The sequence below is a fragment of the Lathamus discolor genome, chromosome 12 (genome assembly GCF_037157495.1).
Source record: "Lathamus discolor isolate bLatDis1 chromosome 12, bLatDis1.hap1, whole genome shotgun sequence".
NCBI classification, from domain to species: domain Eukaryota; kingdom Metazoa; phylum Chordata; class Aves; order Psittaciformes; family Psittacidae; genus Lathamus; species Lathamus discolor.
Window position 1 is genome coordinate 1,619,434 of NC_088895.1, and position 13,208 is coordinate 1,632,641.

Genomic DNA, 13,208 nt, shown 5'->3' on the forward strand with positions numbered 1-13,208 from the left:
AACCCCCCCGGCATGGGGAGCAGAGCCCCCAGCCTGGTATCAGCCACGGGTGCCCCCTGCACCAGGAACCCCCCCTTGCTTTGGTGCCCTGGTACTGCCCGGTCACCCCCAAACCCCCGTGTGACATCAGGGACTCCAAACCCCTCCATTTGACATCAGGGACCCCCACATCTCTGTGTGCTCCTGGTGCCATTGGGTCCCCATCTGTGTCCCCCCCGGAGTCCATGGATACCCCCGGTATCACTGGGGGTCCCCCACCACCACGGGGGACCCCGCTCCCCGGGGCAGTCGCCCCCCAAGAGGGGCTTGTCAATAGGGGATTGGCCACGCCCCTTTGTGGAAACCACGCCCACTGCGACCGAATCCACGCCCCCTTCTGAGCGCTGCTCACGGTCCTCCGGAGACAGCGTCCGCTAGGGGGCGTCTTCAGCCGCGCTGCACCGCTCTAGTCTGCTCGTCTGCCGTCACTTCCGGGTGGAGCTGAGGGGAGCGGCGCGGTGCTGGTGTGTGGTGTCTGTGGGGCTCAGTGGGGCTGGGGTCGCTGTGTGCCGCTCTGTGGGGCTCGGTGGGGCGGAGGCCCCGGTGTGCGGGGTCCCAGTGGCCCCGCTCGCAGCGGCTTTGCCTGCCGTCCCGCAGGCCGGCAGCGCCATGTCCTCGGAGTCCAGCAAGAAGAGGAAGCCCAAAGTGATCCGCACGGACGGGGCCCCGCCGGAGGGCAAGAGGGGCAAAGGCGATGGGGACCAGGTAGGGCCCCGGCCCCCCCGCTGCAGCAGGGCACTGCTGCGCTGAGCTCATCCCCTTGCTGGCTTTATCCTCCCCTTTGGGGAGCTGAGGCCCATCCATCAGAGCCAGGACAGCTCCAGTGCCTCTGGAACACTGAGCTTCCAGACCTGCTTCCATCCCTTTCAGGACTCCTCAAGGAGTCAAACGTTCATGTGGAGACACAGGGAGAGTGCGCACGGGGCTGAAAGGTCCCTCAGGGCTGGCACATGGCCTTGGCACGCTCCTGTGCGCAAGGATGCTGGGGACGGACTCTTCATCAGGGGCTGCAGTGACAGGACAAGGGGTGATGGGTTCACACTGACACAGGGCAAGGTCAGGTTGGATCTCAGGCAGAAGCTCTTCCCTGTGAGGGTGCTGAGGCGCTGGCACAGGGTGCCCAGAGAAGCTGTGGCTGCCCCATCCCTGGCAGTGCTCAAGGCCAGGTTGGACACAGGGGCTTGGAGCAAGCTGCTCCAGTGGAAGGGGTCCCTGCCCATGGCAGGGGTTGGGGCTGGATGAACTTTAAGTCCCCTTCCAACTCAAACCATTCCATGATTCTATAGGAAAATTCGGTTCAGCCAAAGGGGGATAAGGGCTGGAGAAGTAATTTCCTTCCCCATTGGTCCTGTGGATGCACTGGTGCAGGGCAGGTGCTGCTTTAAGTTCACAGTGACTCCATGAAAGACAGCCTGAGCCTCCCGGGCTTTGTGCCTGGGGTTACCTGAGTCCTGGCTGTGGGATTCATGGCCAGAGGCAGGAGCTGAGCCCTGGTTTGTGTCCCAGTCCCTGTGTGGGGGAGGTGGGAGGAGGGAGGCTCAGGAGGTGCTCTCTGCCCCTGCAGGACCTGCGGTACTACAGCGAGGAGTGCGAGGTGGACCTCCGGGACCCCATCAAAGACTACGAGCTCTACAGAGAGACCTGCCAGGAGCTGCAGCGGCTCATGGCGGAGATCCAGGAGCTCAAGAGCCGGGGCATCAAGGACAACGTAAGGAGGAGAAGCCTTGGGGCTTGGTTCCGTGTGTTTTGCTCTTTGGTGTTTTCCATTAATGTGAGGGAGAGCAGGAGCCCTCATGGAAGTGGAGCAGCCTCCCCCCGGAGCATACACCCCCACCGAGATCAGTTCGGCCTTTGCCTGGGCAGAGGTCCCAGTCACTGAGTTACTGAGCTCCTGCAGCGCGTGGAGGGGGCCGTGGGGCAGGAATTGAGGCCGGGCTGACCGCAGTGGGGCTGGCTGGGTGCTCACTGTCCTGTGCAGGTCACCAGCCCCGCCATGGCTGGGGCAGGCTTGCACTGGGACCGGCCTCCTTTTGGCAGGGTGGGTGCTTCAGGCTCCATCTCCTCCAGAAGCAAGCCCAGACCCCTCCCGGGTTACTTCCAGCAGGGAATCTGAGCCTGGCACTGGGGTGACCCAAGTCACGGCTCCTCCAGGGGCCCCTTTGGAGCGGCCCTGCAGGGAGCGCGTGCAGCAGAGGGGCTCCTGTGCCTCACCCCCCTCCCTCGTTCCCCCCAGGCTGCGGAGATCGACGAGCGGCGCGTCCAGAGCTGCGTCCACTTCATGACGCTGAAGAAGCTGAACCGCCTGGCTCACATCCGCCTCAAGAAGGGCAGGGACCAGACCCACGAGGTGCGCAGGGGCTGCGGGCTGCCACCGAGTGCATTCTGCCTGTGCAGGTTACACACGCGGGTCCTGTCCCACGTGCAGGAGGAGCTGAGCAGCAGCAGCAGGGGTGTGGGGTTTCAATTAGAGAGACTCTTCTGTGGTGCAGCAGAAGCTGCAGTGCTGCTGGACAACCACGGAGCTCTCTTTGCTTCTGTCTTCAATAGAAAGGGAAGTTGGAAAGCTCCATCTCAAGAGGCGGGTGTGCTGCAGGCCTGAGGAATGTGAATACAATTGACCCCAAAGCTCTATACCCAGAGCTCTGAGAGCTCTTCAGTGTATGAACACACTGTTCCATTGTGCTGCTGCAGAGACTGAGGCACGGGGACAGGAGGGGACTCAGTCTGTGTGCCCTGGCAGGGCTGCTCTGCTCTGTGCCTTGTGCTGGGAGGGAACACCATCACTTTGATGTGATCATTTGGTTTCCCAGGCCTTGAAAATGTCTTTTTTCCCCCCAAAACGAGTAGTTGCACAGCCTAAAACCTGCTGTATGGTGAGAGGGGGCTTGGTGACTCCTGTGGGGTGTGTTCGGAAGGCAGCAGAGCTTCATCCCATGCTCTGCCCATGTCTGTGTTGCAGGCAAAGCAGAAGGTGGACGCGTATCACCTGCAGCTCCAGAACCTGCTCTATGAGGTGATGCACCTGCAGAAGGAGATCACCAAATGCCTGGAGTTCAAGTGAGTTTGGCAGGGAGGAGAGGGAGCCGTGGGGTGTCTGAGGTGGGGCGGAGGCCTCCAGTGTTGGGCAGCACTTCCCGTGTTGCCTCAGCCTCTTGAGCGAGGAGAGCGGGTGCTTCAGATGCCACCACACAGGAGAGATGGAGTCTCTCCAGTACTGTCCAGGCTGGCTCAGCCTGGAGAAGAGAAGGCTCCTGAAGGGAGACCTGAGAGCAGCTTCAGTGCCTAAAGGGGCTGCAGGGAACCTGGAGAGGGGCTTGGGACAAGGGCCTGTAGGGACAGGCCAAGGGGAATGGCTTGAACCTGCCCGAGGGGAGACTGAGCTGAGCTCTTAGGCAGAAGCTCTTCCCTGTGAGGGTGCTGAGGCGCTGGCACAGGGTGCCCAGAGGAGCTGTGGCTGCCCCATCCCTGGCAGTGCTCAAGGCCAGGTTGGACACAGGGGCTTGGAGCAAGCTGCTCCAGTGGAAGGGGTCCCTGCTTGTGGCAGGGGCTGGAACTGGATGGACTTTAAGGTCCCTTCAACCCAAGCCAGGCTGGGATCCTGTGTTCCCAGAGTAAAGGTGGTGCACAGGGTGTTGTCACTGACCACTGCCCTGTGAGCCATGGTTGAGCTGGGCTGTGCTGCAGCCTTTCCCACCCTTCCCTGATCTGATCCGTCTGCTCTCGCAGGTCAAAGCACGAGGAGATCGAGTTGGTGAGCCTGGAGGAGTTCTACCAAGAGGCCCCCCCTGAGATCAGCCGCCCTGCAATCACCCTGTCCGAGCCCCACCAGCAGACACTGGCCCGCCTGGACTGGGAGCTGGAGCAACGCAAGAGGTGGGGCAGTGGTGTCTGGGGCTGGTGTCAGGGCTGAAGCCTCTGATGTGGGTGATGGAGGTGTTAACAACCACTCAGCACAGTGTAGAACCTGGGACATTCATTGTGTAACTGAGCCCTTGGTGTGGGGATTCGCTCTGTGGGGACCGTGGCTTCATGGGGTCCTTGTATCGTAGATGAGGGAGTTTCTTCCATGTGTGCCTGATGAGGGAGAGTCCTGGGATGCTGGGAGTGGAGCAACCTCCAAACCAGTACAAGGGAAGCCCCGAGCTCTGCGTGAGGGCAGTGAAGGTGTCCTGGCTCTCCAGAGGAGCCCATGTGTTCTCTCACCAAGGCAGTGAACACCAGCTCTTGAGCACCAAGGGGTGAAAATGAACTTGGTGCCATGAATTTTGATCCTCTACAAAGATAGGCTGAGAACATTGGGGCTGCTCAGCCTGGAGAAGAGAACCTGCATGGAGACCTCAGAGCAGCTTCCAGTGTCTGAAGGGGGCTACAAGGATGAGAAAAGGGACTCTTCATCAGGGACTGCAGTGATAGGACAAGGGGTGATGGGTTCAGACTGAAACAGGGGAAGGTCAGGTTGGAGATAAGGCAGGAGCTCTTCCCTGTGAGGGTGCTGAGGCGCTGGCCCAGGGTGCCCAGAGAAGCTGTGGCTGCCCCATCCCTGGCAGTGCTCAAGGCCAGGTTGGACACAGGGGCTTGGAGCAAGCTGCTCCAGTGGAAGGGGTCCCTGCCTGTGGCAGGGGCTGGAGCTGGAGGAGCTTTAAGCTCCCTTCCAACCCAAACCAGGCTGGGATCCAATGGTAACTTGATGTTTCCTTGGTGTCCCCTTGGAGGCTCTTGCAGCAGGGACTGGGGATGCCACCCACTGCAGAGGTGATAGTGAGGGGCGGGTGGTTCCACACTGCCGTTCAGAACCTGGTTCCAGCACAGGTTCATGCAGGGCACAGTGATCCCTGCAGGGAGCCAAGTGAAGCCAGGCTGGCTCTGGCACTGCCCGGTGCTGCCGCTGCTCCTGCCTGTGCTCCTGCCGCTCGCCGCGGTGGGGAGCTGCCTGTACGGCGCTGCTGTGGCTGAGCTGCGGCAGCGCCGTGTCCGGGGGCAGGCAGCCCCTGCCGCCATGCCCGAGGAAGGGATTTGGGTTGGGAGGAGCTGGGGGGGGGGCACGCGTTGACCCCACACAAGCAGAGCTGTGCTTGGAAACGACAGCGTTTGAGTCCTGCAGTGCCAGGCCTGTTGCTCCCTCTCGGAGCTGGGGTCTTCCCCATTGTGGGTGCTCTCATCCCGTGGGGAGCGGGGTCCCAAGAGGAGCTTGAGCCCCCCCACACTGCTTGTTCTGGGCAGCACGATCCATGCTCAGCTGGCCCTGCTCCTGCCGGCAAGGGTTTGTCAGCAGCAGCAATAAGGAGATTTAGCACTTTCTCCTTGTACATGAGGGTGTCCAGGGCTTGCAGGGCCATGGGGAACATGAGTTTTCCTGGGCTTCCACCAGCTCCTGGAGCACTTGCTGTGCGCTAAACCTCAGCTCTCAGGAGTTAACGGGAAGGACTTGATGTGGAGAAGGCTCTTGAGGAGCTCGGTGGGGTCAGCAGGGCTCCATGAGCTTGGAGAGGCTGCCTGGGAGTGGATCTGCTCAGCTGCTGTCCCTTCTCAGAGCACAGCTTGAGGCCAAGCTTGCATTTCCTCTCCCTGTTTGTTTTCTAGCTCTCATGGGTTCCTTTCTCCCCCACTTGCCCTTGGTCTTTAGAGCTCTTTGTCCCCTGTGTCTGAGCTCTCCTGGTGCCTGCAGTGAGTGGTCAGGTCTGGAGAGCTGGGGCAGGCTCTGTAGCTGTGCTGTGTGGTGATAACCAATTCCTACCCCCAGGCTGGCAGAGAAGTACAAGGAATGTCTGACCAGCAAGGAGAAGATCCTGAAGGAGATCGAGGTGAAGAAGGAATATCTGAGCAGCCTCCAGCCTCGGCTCAACAGCATCATGCAGGTACCTGAGCCCCACAGGAGTGGGAGAACGCCCAAGGGCTGTGTTGAAGAGGTGCAACACCGGGGCTGGTTCTGCTCTGGAGACATTGCAGTCCTGTGGCCCAGGGGTGGATCTGCCTCCGGAGCATCCGTGTTTATGCGGCAGTTCCTGTGGAGCTGCGGATGGAGGAGCTGTTAAATGGGCCTTTCCCTGGAGAGTCATATGCAGTTCCAGCCCCTTGTGATTGCCCTGGGAGGGAAGAACAGGAGAAGGAACTGGGTTATTTTCAGATCCAGAAGTTTTCCAGCAAGGAGAGCTGCCAGCCCTTCCCTGGGGGCTTGCTGTGCCCATGGCTGTGTTTAACCCTGCACCACGGCTGCTGTGCTGGCTTCCAGTCTCATGGCAAAGGGGGTGAGGAGGAGGAGCTGTTCCATTCCCGGTGATGAAGGTTGACTCTTGTCCCCCCAGGCCTCCCTGCCTGTCCAGGAGTATCTCTTCATGCCCTTTGACCAGGCACACAAGCAGTACGAGACAGCCCGGCACCTCCCGCCACCTCTCTACGTCCTCTTCGTTCAAGCCAGTGCCTATGGTCAGGCCTGTGGTGAGCATCAAGGGGGGCACAGTCCTCAGGGACACCCTGAGGGGCTGTCACCAGCTGGGGGAAAAACTTTCTCCCAGTGGGATGGATTTCACTGCTGCTTACAGCAAGCACTGCTTCAGGGATGCCTGTTTTCATAGGGTCATGGTGTTGGAAGTGACCCTAAAGCTCCTCCAGCTCCAACCCCTGCCACGGGCAGGGACCCCTTCCACTGGAGCAGCTTGCTCCAAGCCCCTGTGTCCAACCTGGCCTTGAGCACTGCCAGGGATGGGGCAGCCACAGCTTCTCTGGGCACCCTGTGCCAGCGCCTCAGCACCCTCACAGGGAAGAGCTTCTGCCTAAGAGCTTATCTCAGTCTCCCCTCGGGCAGGTTCAAGCCATTCCCCTTGGCCTGTCCCTACAGGCCCTTGTCCCAAGCCCCTCTCCAGGTTTCCTGCAGCCCCTTTAGGCACTGGAGCTGCTCTCAGGTCTCCCCTTCAGGAGCCTTCTCTTGTCCAGGCTGCCCCAGCCCAGCTCTCTCAGCCTGGCTCCAGAGCAGAGCTGCTCCAGCCTTCGCAGCATCCCTGTGGCTTCCTCTGGCCTCGCTCCAGCAGCTCCACGTCCTTGTGCTGGGGGCCCCAACACAAGAAGTGTTTGATCCCATCTGCTCCGCTGCCAGATTCTGCTGAGCCTGGAGCATCAGGGTGGCCCCATGGCCAGGCACAGTGAGGCAGCAGCATTTGAAACCTTGTTTGCTCAGCTCCCTCGCTGGAAGAACTGCTTGGGAAGCTGCCTTCCCACTCTGCCCCCTTCGCAAGGTCAGCAGGGACATCCCTGCAAGCTGGCTTGCTGCTGGTGTGGCCTCTCAAGAGCTGTCACCCCATGGGGTGGGTGCTGGGTTGTGCCCCCATGGGTGCTGGTGACTGCAGAGCTGTGTCCTTCCCACAGCTCACCTGCAACCCTTCATCCCCTTTAGTAGCTTTGTGTTTTGAGGGTCTTTCTGAAGCTTCTCTGAGTGGGGAGGGATTTCCCAGCAGGGCCCAGGACCCTCCTTGGGATGCTGTAGTGTGGAAGCTGCAGGGGAGCATGGAAGGACCACGCCATGCACTTGGGCCCACACCAGGTCCCTGCTAATCTGTGGCCACGGTGACAGCTCCTCGCTCCCTGCTCCCAGCCCCTCTTGGGGAGGGTTCATAAAGGTTTGATCTTCATGGTTTCCAGGGCCAGTCCCTCAAACCCCAGCATTTTCCCTCCTTTCAGCCCATCCTTCCCAGGAGATCCAGCCCTGCAGTGCCCCCACAGAGCCCCCTGGACAACGGCCTCTTCCCACTGACCCTTCCTTTGGGCTTTCTCTGCCATTGGGAAGTGGGAGCTTCTGCCAGCTGCCTTGCCCAGACAGGGGGGGTTCCTAGCTTGCTTTTTGTGTCTCCTCTGTAGATAAGAAGCTCGTGGTGGCCATTGAAGGGAATGTAGAGGAAGCCAAAGCCTTGTACAAGCCGCCTGAGGACTCGCAGGGTGAGTTGGGGTGGTGTTGCCTCTCTGCAGGCAGAGGGTTGGGTAGAGACCCAGGTGGGTGATGAAATGGTGCAGTGTCAGAGCTGCTGGCCACAGTCCCTGGCACCTCATCCCCTCCATCCCGAGCTCCTCCCTGCAGAGTGATGCTCACAGCCTGTTAGAGGGGCATTGGGGATGTGGTTCTGGGTGTCTGCATCCTGCCAGGGCCCTGCTCTGCAGGGACAGTGGTGCCTGGGGGAGCTGGGCTCTTGCAGAAGGGGCTGGCACTGCTGCTGGTGGTGGGGAAGCTGCTGAGCCCAGGCAGCCCCTGCTGACCCCCTTCTCTCTGCACAGATGATGAAAGTGATTCTGATGCCGAAGAGGAGCAGACCACGGTAAGGGGTAGCACTTTCACCCTGTGGTGACACCATGGGCAAACTGGGCTGTGCCTGGTAACGGGGACGTGCTGGGGGAGCTGGTCTCTACGCGTGGTGAGCACATGTGGACGTGCACTGAGTCAAATCCAGCCATTCCTTGGGAGGAGAGAGGTGCCATGCCCATTTCCTGTCCCAAATGCAGGAGAGCCAGGGCTCTGTGTCCCACCACGCTCACATCCCACCTGGCAGCTCTGGCTGGAGCTGCTCCACTTTGTATAAATAGCCTGGGGCTGGAGTCCAGCCCAAAGGGATCCAGGTCCATTCCCTGCTGTCTCACAGAAGCATTGAGCTGAACTCTGCACCATGGTGCTCCCTTGGGTGGGCATTTAGGTCTAGGTTTAGGGTTGGAGGCTGTAGGCACTGGCAGTCCCCAGCATGAAAGCCCAGGGAGGTCTGTGCCACCACTGCTCACCACCCAGCAGCAGTGCCTGGTGTCTTGGGCTCTTGCTGTGGGGAAGGGTAAAGGGAAGACCCTTGGCTTCTGTTCCATGCAATGGGGAAGCTTTTGGGCCAACAGGTCCTTGTCCTCATCTCACAGGGGTGGGGAAGCTCCTGGAGGCTGACGGAAGGGCAGGAACCATCCTGCTTTGTCCTCACCCTGCAGCAGGGTGGGGGTTTCCTGCTCCCTCCTTCCCCGGCCTGCTCAGTGCCTGCAGTGCTGGGGCTTGGGGATGGAGGCCATGGGGAAGGAGCAGTGGGAGAGGAGGGTGGGCACTGAGGAGCAGGAGGGGCTCTGACAGCTCCGTTCCACCCCAGAAGCGGCGCAGGCCCACCCTGGGTGTGCAGCTGGATGACAAGCGCAAGGAGATGCTCAAGCGCCACCCGTTGTCTGTCACAGTTGACCTCAAGTGCAAGGGTAAGGAGGGCTGGTGAGGGATGGGTGGCAGCGCACAGGGAGTGACTCAGCACCAGCCTGGGACCCTGGCTGCCCCGCTCCCTGTTGTCCCAGCAGAGGGGCACATAGATCCCCTCTGCAGAGCTCCAAGCTAGAGCAGACAACAACAACGACCCTCCTCTGTTGGTGCAGATGAGAACGTGCTTCATCTGACCTTCTACTACTTGATGAACCTCAACGTCATGACGGTGAAAGCCAAGGTGGCCACTGCTGTTGAGATGACAACTGCCGTCAGTGCCGGGTAAGGAGATGCTCTCCTGGCTTGGCCTTTGCTGGCTAAAGGAGACCCAAAAGAGCACAGCTCCATCTCTGCCTCCAGGGAGGCTTTTCACCTTGCTGTCCTTCCCTTTTAGCTCCAGGGCCTTGCCAGGAGCCCTGCCAGGCTGCTGCAGCAGAGGCAGCATCCTTCTCCTTTCCCTCTATCACAAGCCAATTGCAGAGAGCTTGGGAATGTCTTAAGGAAGTGGTGCCAGACCTGTCAGGAGCTGGGGGAGAACCTCTCCTGCTTCTATCGCGCTTTTGCAGCCAAACTGCTCCCCTCCCTCCTGCAGCCTGTGCCTGGCAGCTCCCAGTCCCTGCTCACGCTGCAGGTCACCTTGTCTTGAGCACCAGAGATGCAGCTGCCTCTCCCTGTGCTCCCTGGAGCCTGCTGGAGCCTGATTTGTGTGAGGAATAGCTGCAGTGGGAGCCTGCCCAGGGAGCTGCCTGCTCTCCAGGGGCAATCCCAGGCCAGGAGGAGGTGCCTGAGGAAAAGGGAGGTGGGAGAGGCTGGTCTGGGTGTACCTGGGAGCAAGTGCTGCCTCCCAGCCTGTCCCATACAGAAAGAACCTCTTGGTGTTCTCTTTTCCCTGTAGGTACCCAACCCCCCCCCATGGCAGCAGTTAGAGCCTCTCTGCAGGGTGCTCCCTCCCTCGAAGCACTTGGCCAGGGAGGTTGTGACTTGAGCCCAGGCCCAAATTCCAGCCCTTTATGCTTGGTCAGGTTTGTGAGTGCAGTCAGAGGTGAAGAATCTGATTTCATGAAGCAGAATTCCTCTGCTTAAGCTTGTTGGGTGGCAAACAGGCGCCAGGCTGTGCCCTGCCTGGGCTGGTGATGCTTCCCCTGCACATCAGTGGGGCTCCATGGGAGTTAATGCCCTGGAGGGAGCAGCCTCCTGGGAAGCCGGGAGCTGGTGCCCTGTGGTTTCACAGCCAGGGAGGAGGCAGGTCTCCTTTTGGGGTGAAATTAGGGAAAAGCCATTCATGGTCTTGAAACCCACCTCGTGGAGCTCATAATCCGCCTCGCTGGGCTCAGAGCCTGTCAGGGGCCACCCCAGGGGGACAGGGAGCACCGGCTGCTGCTGACTCCTGTCTCCCCTCTGCCCACCAGGGACCTGCTCTCCCCAGACTCCATCCTCAACTGCCTCTACCCAGGAGACCACGGGAGGAAAACGCCCAACCCGGCCAACCAGTTCCAGTTCGACAAAGTGGGGTGAGCGTGGCTCTGCCCCACACAATGGGGGCAGCTTCACCCAGCACGACCCTCACTGGCCCTCACACCCAGTGTCCTGCCAGTTGGCACTGGGTGGGCTCACAGGACCTTGGAGTGCTCCCTCCAGCTGCCTCACAGGCAAGGAGTGCTCTGGGGTGGCCCAACCCTTCCTTGTTGTCCCCACAGCATCCTGACCTTGAGCGACTACGTGACAGAGCTGGGGCACCCCTATGTGTGGGTGCAGAAGCTGGGGGGGCTGCATTTCCCCAAGGATCAGCCTCAGGTACATCACACCTCCTTCTCCTCCCCACTGGAACGTCAAGGTGGGGTTTGGGAAGGCTTTGGGGGCAGTTGTCATCTCCTGTTGTTCCCAAACCACGGGGCAGTCTGCAACGGGGCCACCCCAGTGTGTTGCATCTGCCATGTGTGACAGCCTGAGCCCTGTTCCAGGCACTGAGCAGTGACTTGGGCTGGTCCCTGTGGCGGGGTGGGTGTCTGTGGAGGACACAGGCTGCTGTGGTGGTGACAGCCGCTCCTGCCCGCAGCACACGGTCACTGCTGACAACACGCTGAGTGCCAGCCACATGGAGCTGACGGTGAAGCTGCTGCGCTCGAGGCTGCAGTCCCGCCTGGCTCTCCACAAGCAGTTTGCATCGCTGGGTGAGTGCCCTGGGGACAGGGGCTGTGGCAGCAGGGTCCTCCTGCAGAGGAGACCTGACTCGGGTCACCTCACATGGTGCCACCCTCCCTTCCCAGCCCTTCCCTCTGTCCTCGGGGGCTGTGGGGACTGCCCTCTTTGGGGGGGGAGAGGAAGGCTGTGCCCCGTCTCAGACCCCAGCACCCCTTTGGGACTGGCCATCCCTGCACTGGGAGTGGATTTGGGCTGAGGTGGGAGGTGACCCACGCCTCCACTCCTTCAATCTGAGCATCTCTCAGAAGGGTAACGGTGTCCTCATGTCCTGGGTTTGGAGCATCCCCGCTGCAGGACAGTTGGCAGAGCCTTGTCCCCAGGCCTGCCCTGCTCAGGGGGCCTTGTCCTTGGTTCCAGAGCACGGTGTGGTGCCAGTCTCCAGCGAGTGCCAGCATCTCTTCCCGACCAAGGTTGTCTCACGCCTGGTGAAGTGGACTGCCATCCCCTATGAGGACTATGCGGTAGGTGCTGAGCATGAGGCTGGGATCCTTCATCCCTTCTGTCTCCTGCACGGTGCCAGCACCTCCTCATTCCTCTTGTCTCTTCTCACAGGAGCTGCCCTACACTAAGGATGTGATCGAGGCCGGCTTGGCTGAAGACACTCACCTCTACTACATGGCCCTGATCGAAAGGGGAACAGGTAAGAGCTTTCCTTCCCCTGGCAACTTCTGACTCCCACAGTGGATGCCCCCATGGGTGATGTTTCTTCCCTGCCCTTCCCAGCCAAGCTCCAGGCAGCCGTGGTCCTGAACCCCGGTTACGCCACGCTGCCGCCCATCTTCAGCCTCTGCCTCAACTGGAAAGGAGAGCGAACGGGCAGCAACGATGACAACATTCGGGTAACGTGGGCTGGGGGGAGAGGAGGCCACAGAACTGCTGAGCTTTTGGGGGCGTTCCCAGCGGTTCTGTGTCCATAGGAAGCCATTGGGGTGAGCTGGTGGCCAGGGCAGGCCCCGTGCTGGCTGTGGCAGAGACCTAAACCGGCACTGTCGCAATCGCTCCCTCTTCCAGGCCATGGAGAGCGAGGTCAATGTGAACTACAAGGAGCTGTGGGGGCCCAAACCTGGCCACCAGCTCCTCACCAACCAGCTGCAACGGCTGTGCATGGTGCTGGATGTGTACCTGGAGACAGAGCCCCACGACACCAGCGTGGAGGGGCCCAAGGAGTTCCCCCAGGAGAAGATGTGCCTGCGCCTGGTCAGGTGAGAGCCCAGGGCCAGGAGGGACCCTGGGTATGGGTTGAGTCCTGGCAGGGCTATGGTGGCACTGCTGGCCCCTAGAGCACGGCCTTGCCTGCATTGGAGCCTCTCCTTTAGCTGCCTGTGGGCTCCCTGCCTGCTGTGCTCAGCCTCTCCCTCTTCTCTTGCAGGGGACCGCTGCGCCTGAAGCCCTTCAAGTTCAACTACCCCCAGGGGTTCTTCAGCCATCGCTGAGTGTCCCAATCCCACCCTGGGCAGTTTCTTCTCCGAGGTTTTGAGTTTCATTAAAGGGTTTTGTAGCCAAAGGGATTAAACAGTGAAGGAAGCAGCATGTGGGGGCCCCGTCTGTGCTGAGGGACCTATGGGGGCTGCAGCAAGCCCCAGGCTCTGGTGCTGCTGGTGCATCCCCTTGCCTGGCACACTGCCTGCCTCCTGCCCTCCCTCCCTGCCTGCTGCAGGGCCTTGGGACCGTGGAACTGAGATAGCTAAAAACTGACATAGCTAAAAATAGCCCTTTTGCAGAGCCTGCACTGCAGCCCCAGGCTGTCCTTGTGCTGGCTCCTTGCTGACTC

At 60.6% G+C, this 13,208-nt stretch overlaps 1 protein-coding gene across 1 annotated transcript; it reads left to right on the plus strand.

The window, feature by feature from the left end:
* Positions 1-27: 27 nt before the first annotated feature.
* THOC5 (THO complex subunit 5) lies at positions 28-12,964 on the plus strand. Its single transcript, XM_065693170.1, has 20 exons — positions 28-503; positions 637-744; positions 1,604-1,747; positions 2,273-2,386; positions 2,999-3,096; positions 3,766-3,912; positions 5,780-5,894; positions 6,342-6,474; positions 7,888-7,965; positions 8,299-8,339; positions 9,138-9,237; positions 9,409-9,517; positions 10,645-10,746; positions 10,933-11,029; positions 11,292-11,406; positions 11,795-11,898; positions 11,990-12,077; positions 12,161-12,276; positions 12,449-12,639; positions 12,807-12,964. Exons 2-20 carry the CDS (start codon positions 649-651, stop codon positions 12,868-12,870), a joined length of 2,052 nt encoding a protein of 683 aa, XP_065549242.1. The 5' UTR covers positions 28-503; positions 637-648; the 3' UTR covers positions 12,871-12,964.
* The last annotated feature ends 244 nt before the right edge of the window (positions 12,965-13,208 follow it).

Coding starts and splice junctions, on each gene's coding strand:
- THOC5 (XM_065693170.1), top strand. CDS start 649: ATGTCCTCGGAGTCCAGCAAGAAGAGGAAGCCCAAAGTGATCCGCACG. Junction 11,030..11,291: donor TCCCCAAGGATCAGCCTCAG/GTACATCACACC, acceptor TCCTGCCCGCAG/CACACGGTCACTGCTGACAA. Junction 12,078..12,160: donor CCTGATCGAAAGGGGAACAG/GTAAGAGCTTTC, acceptor TGCCCTTCCCAG/CCAAGCTCCAGGCAGCCGTG.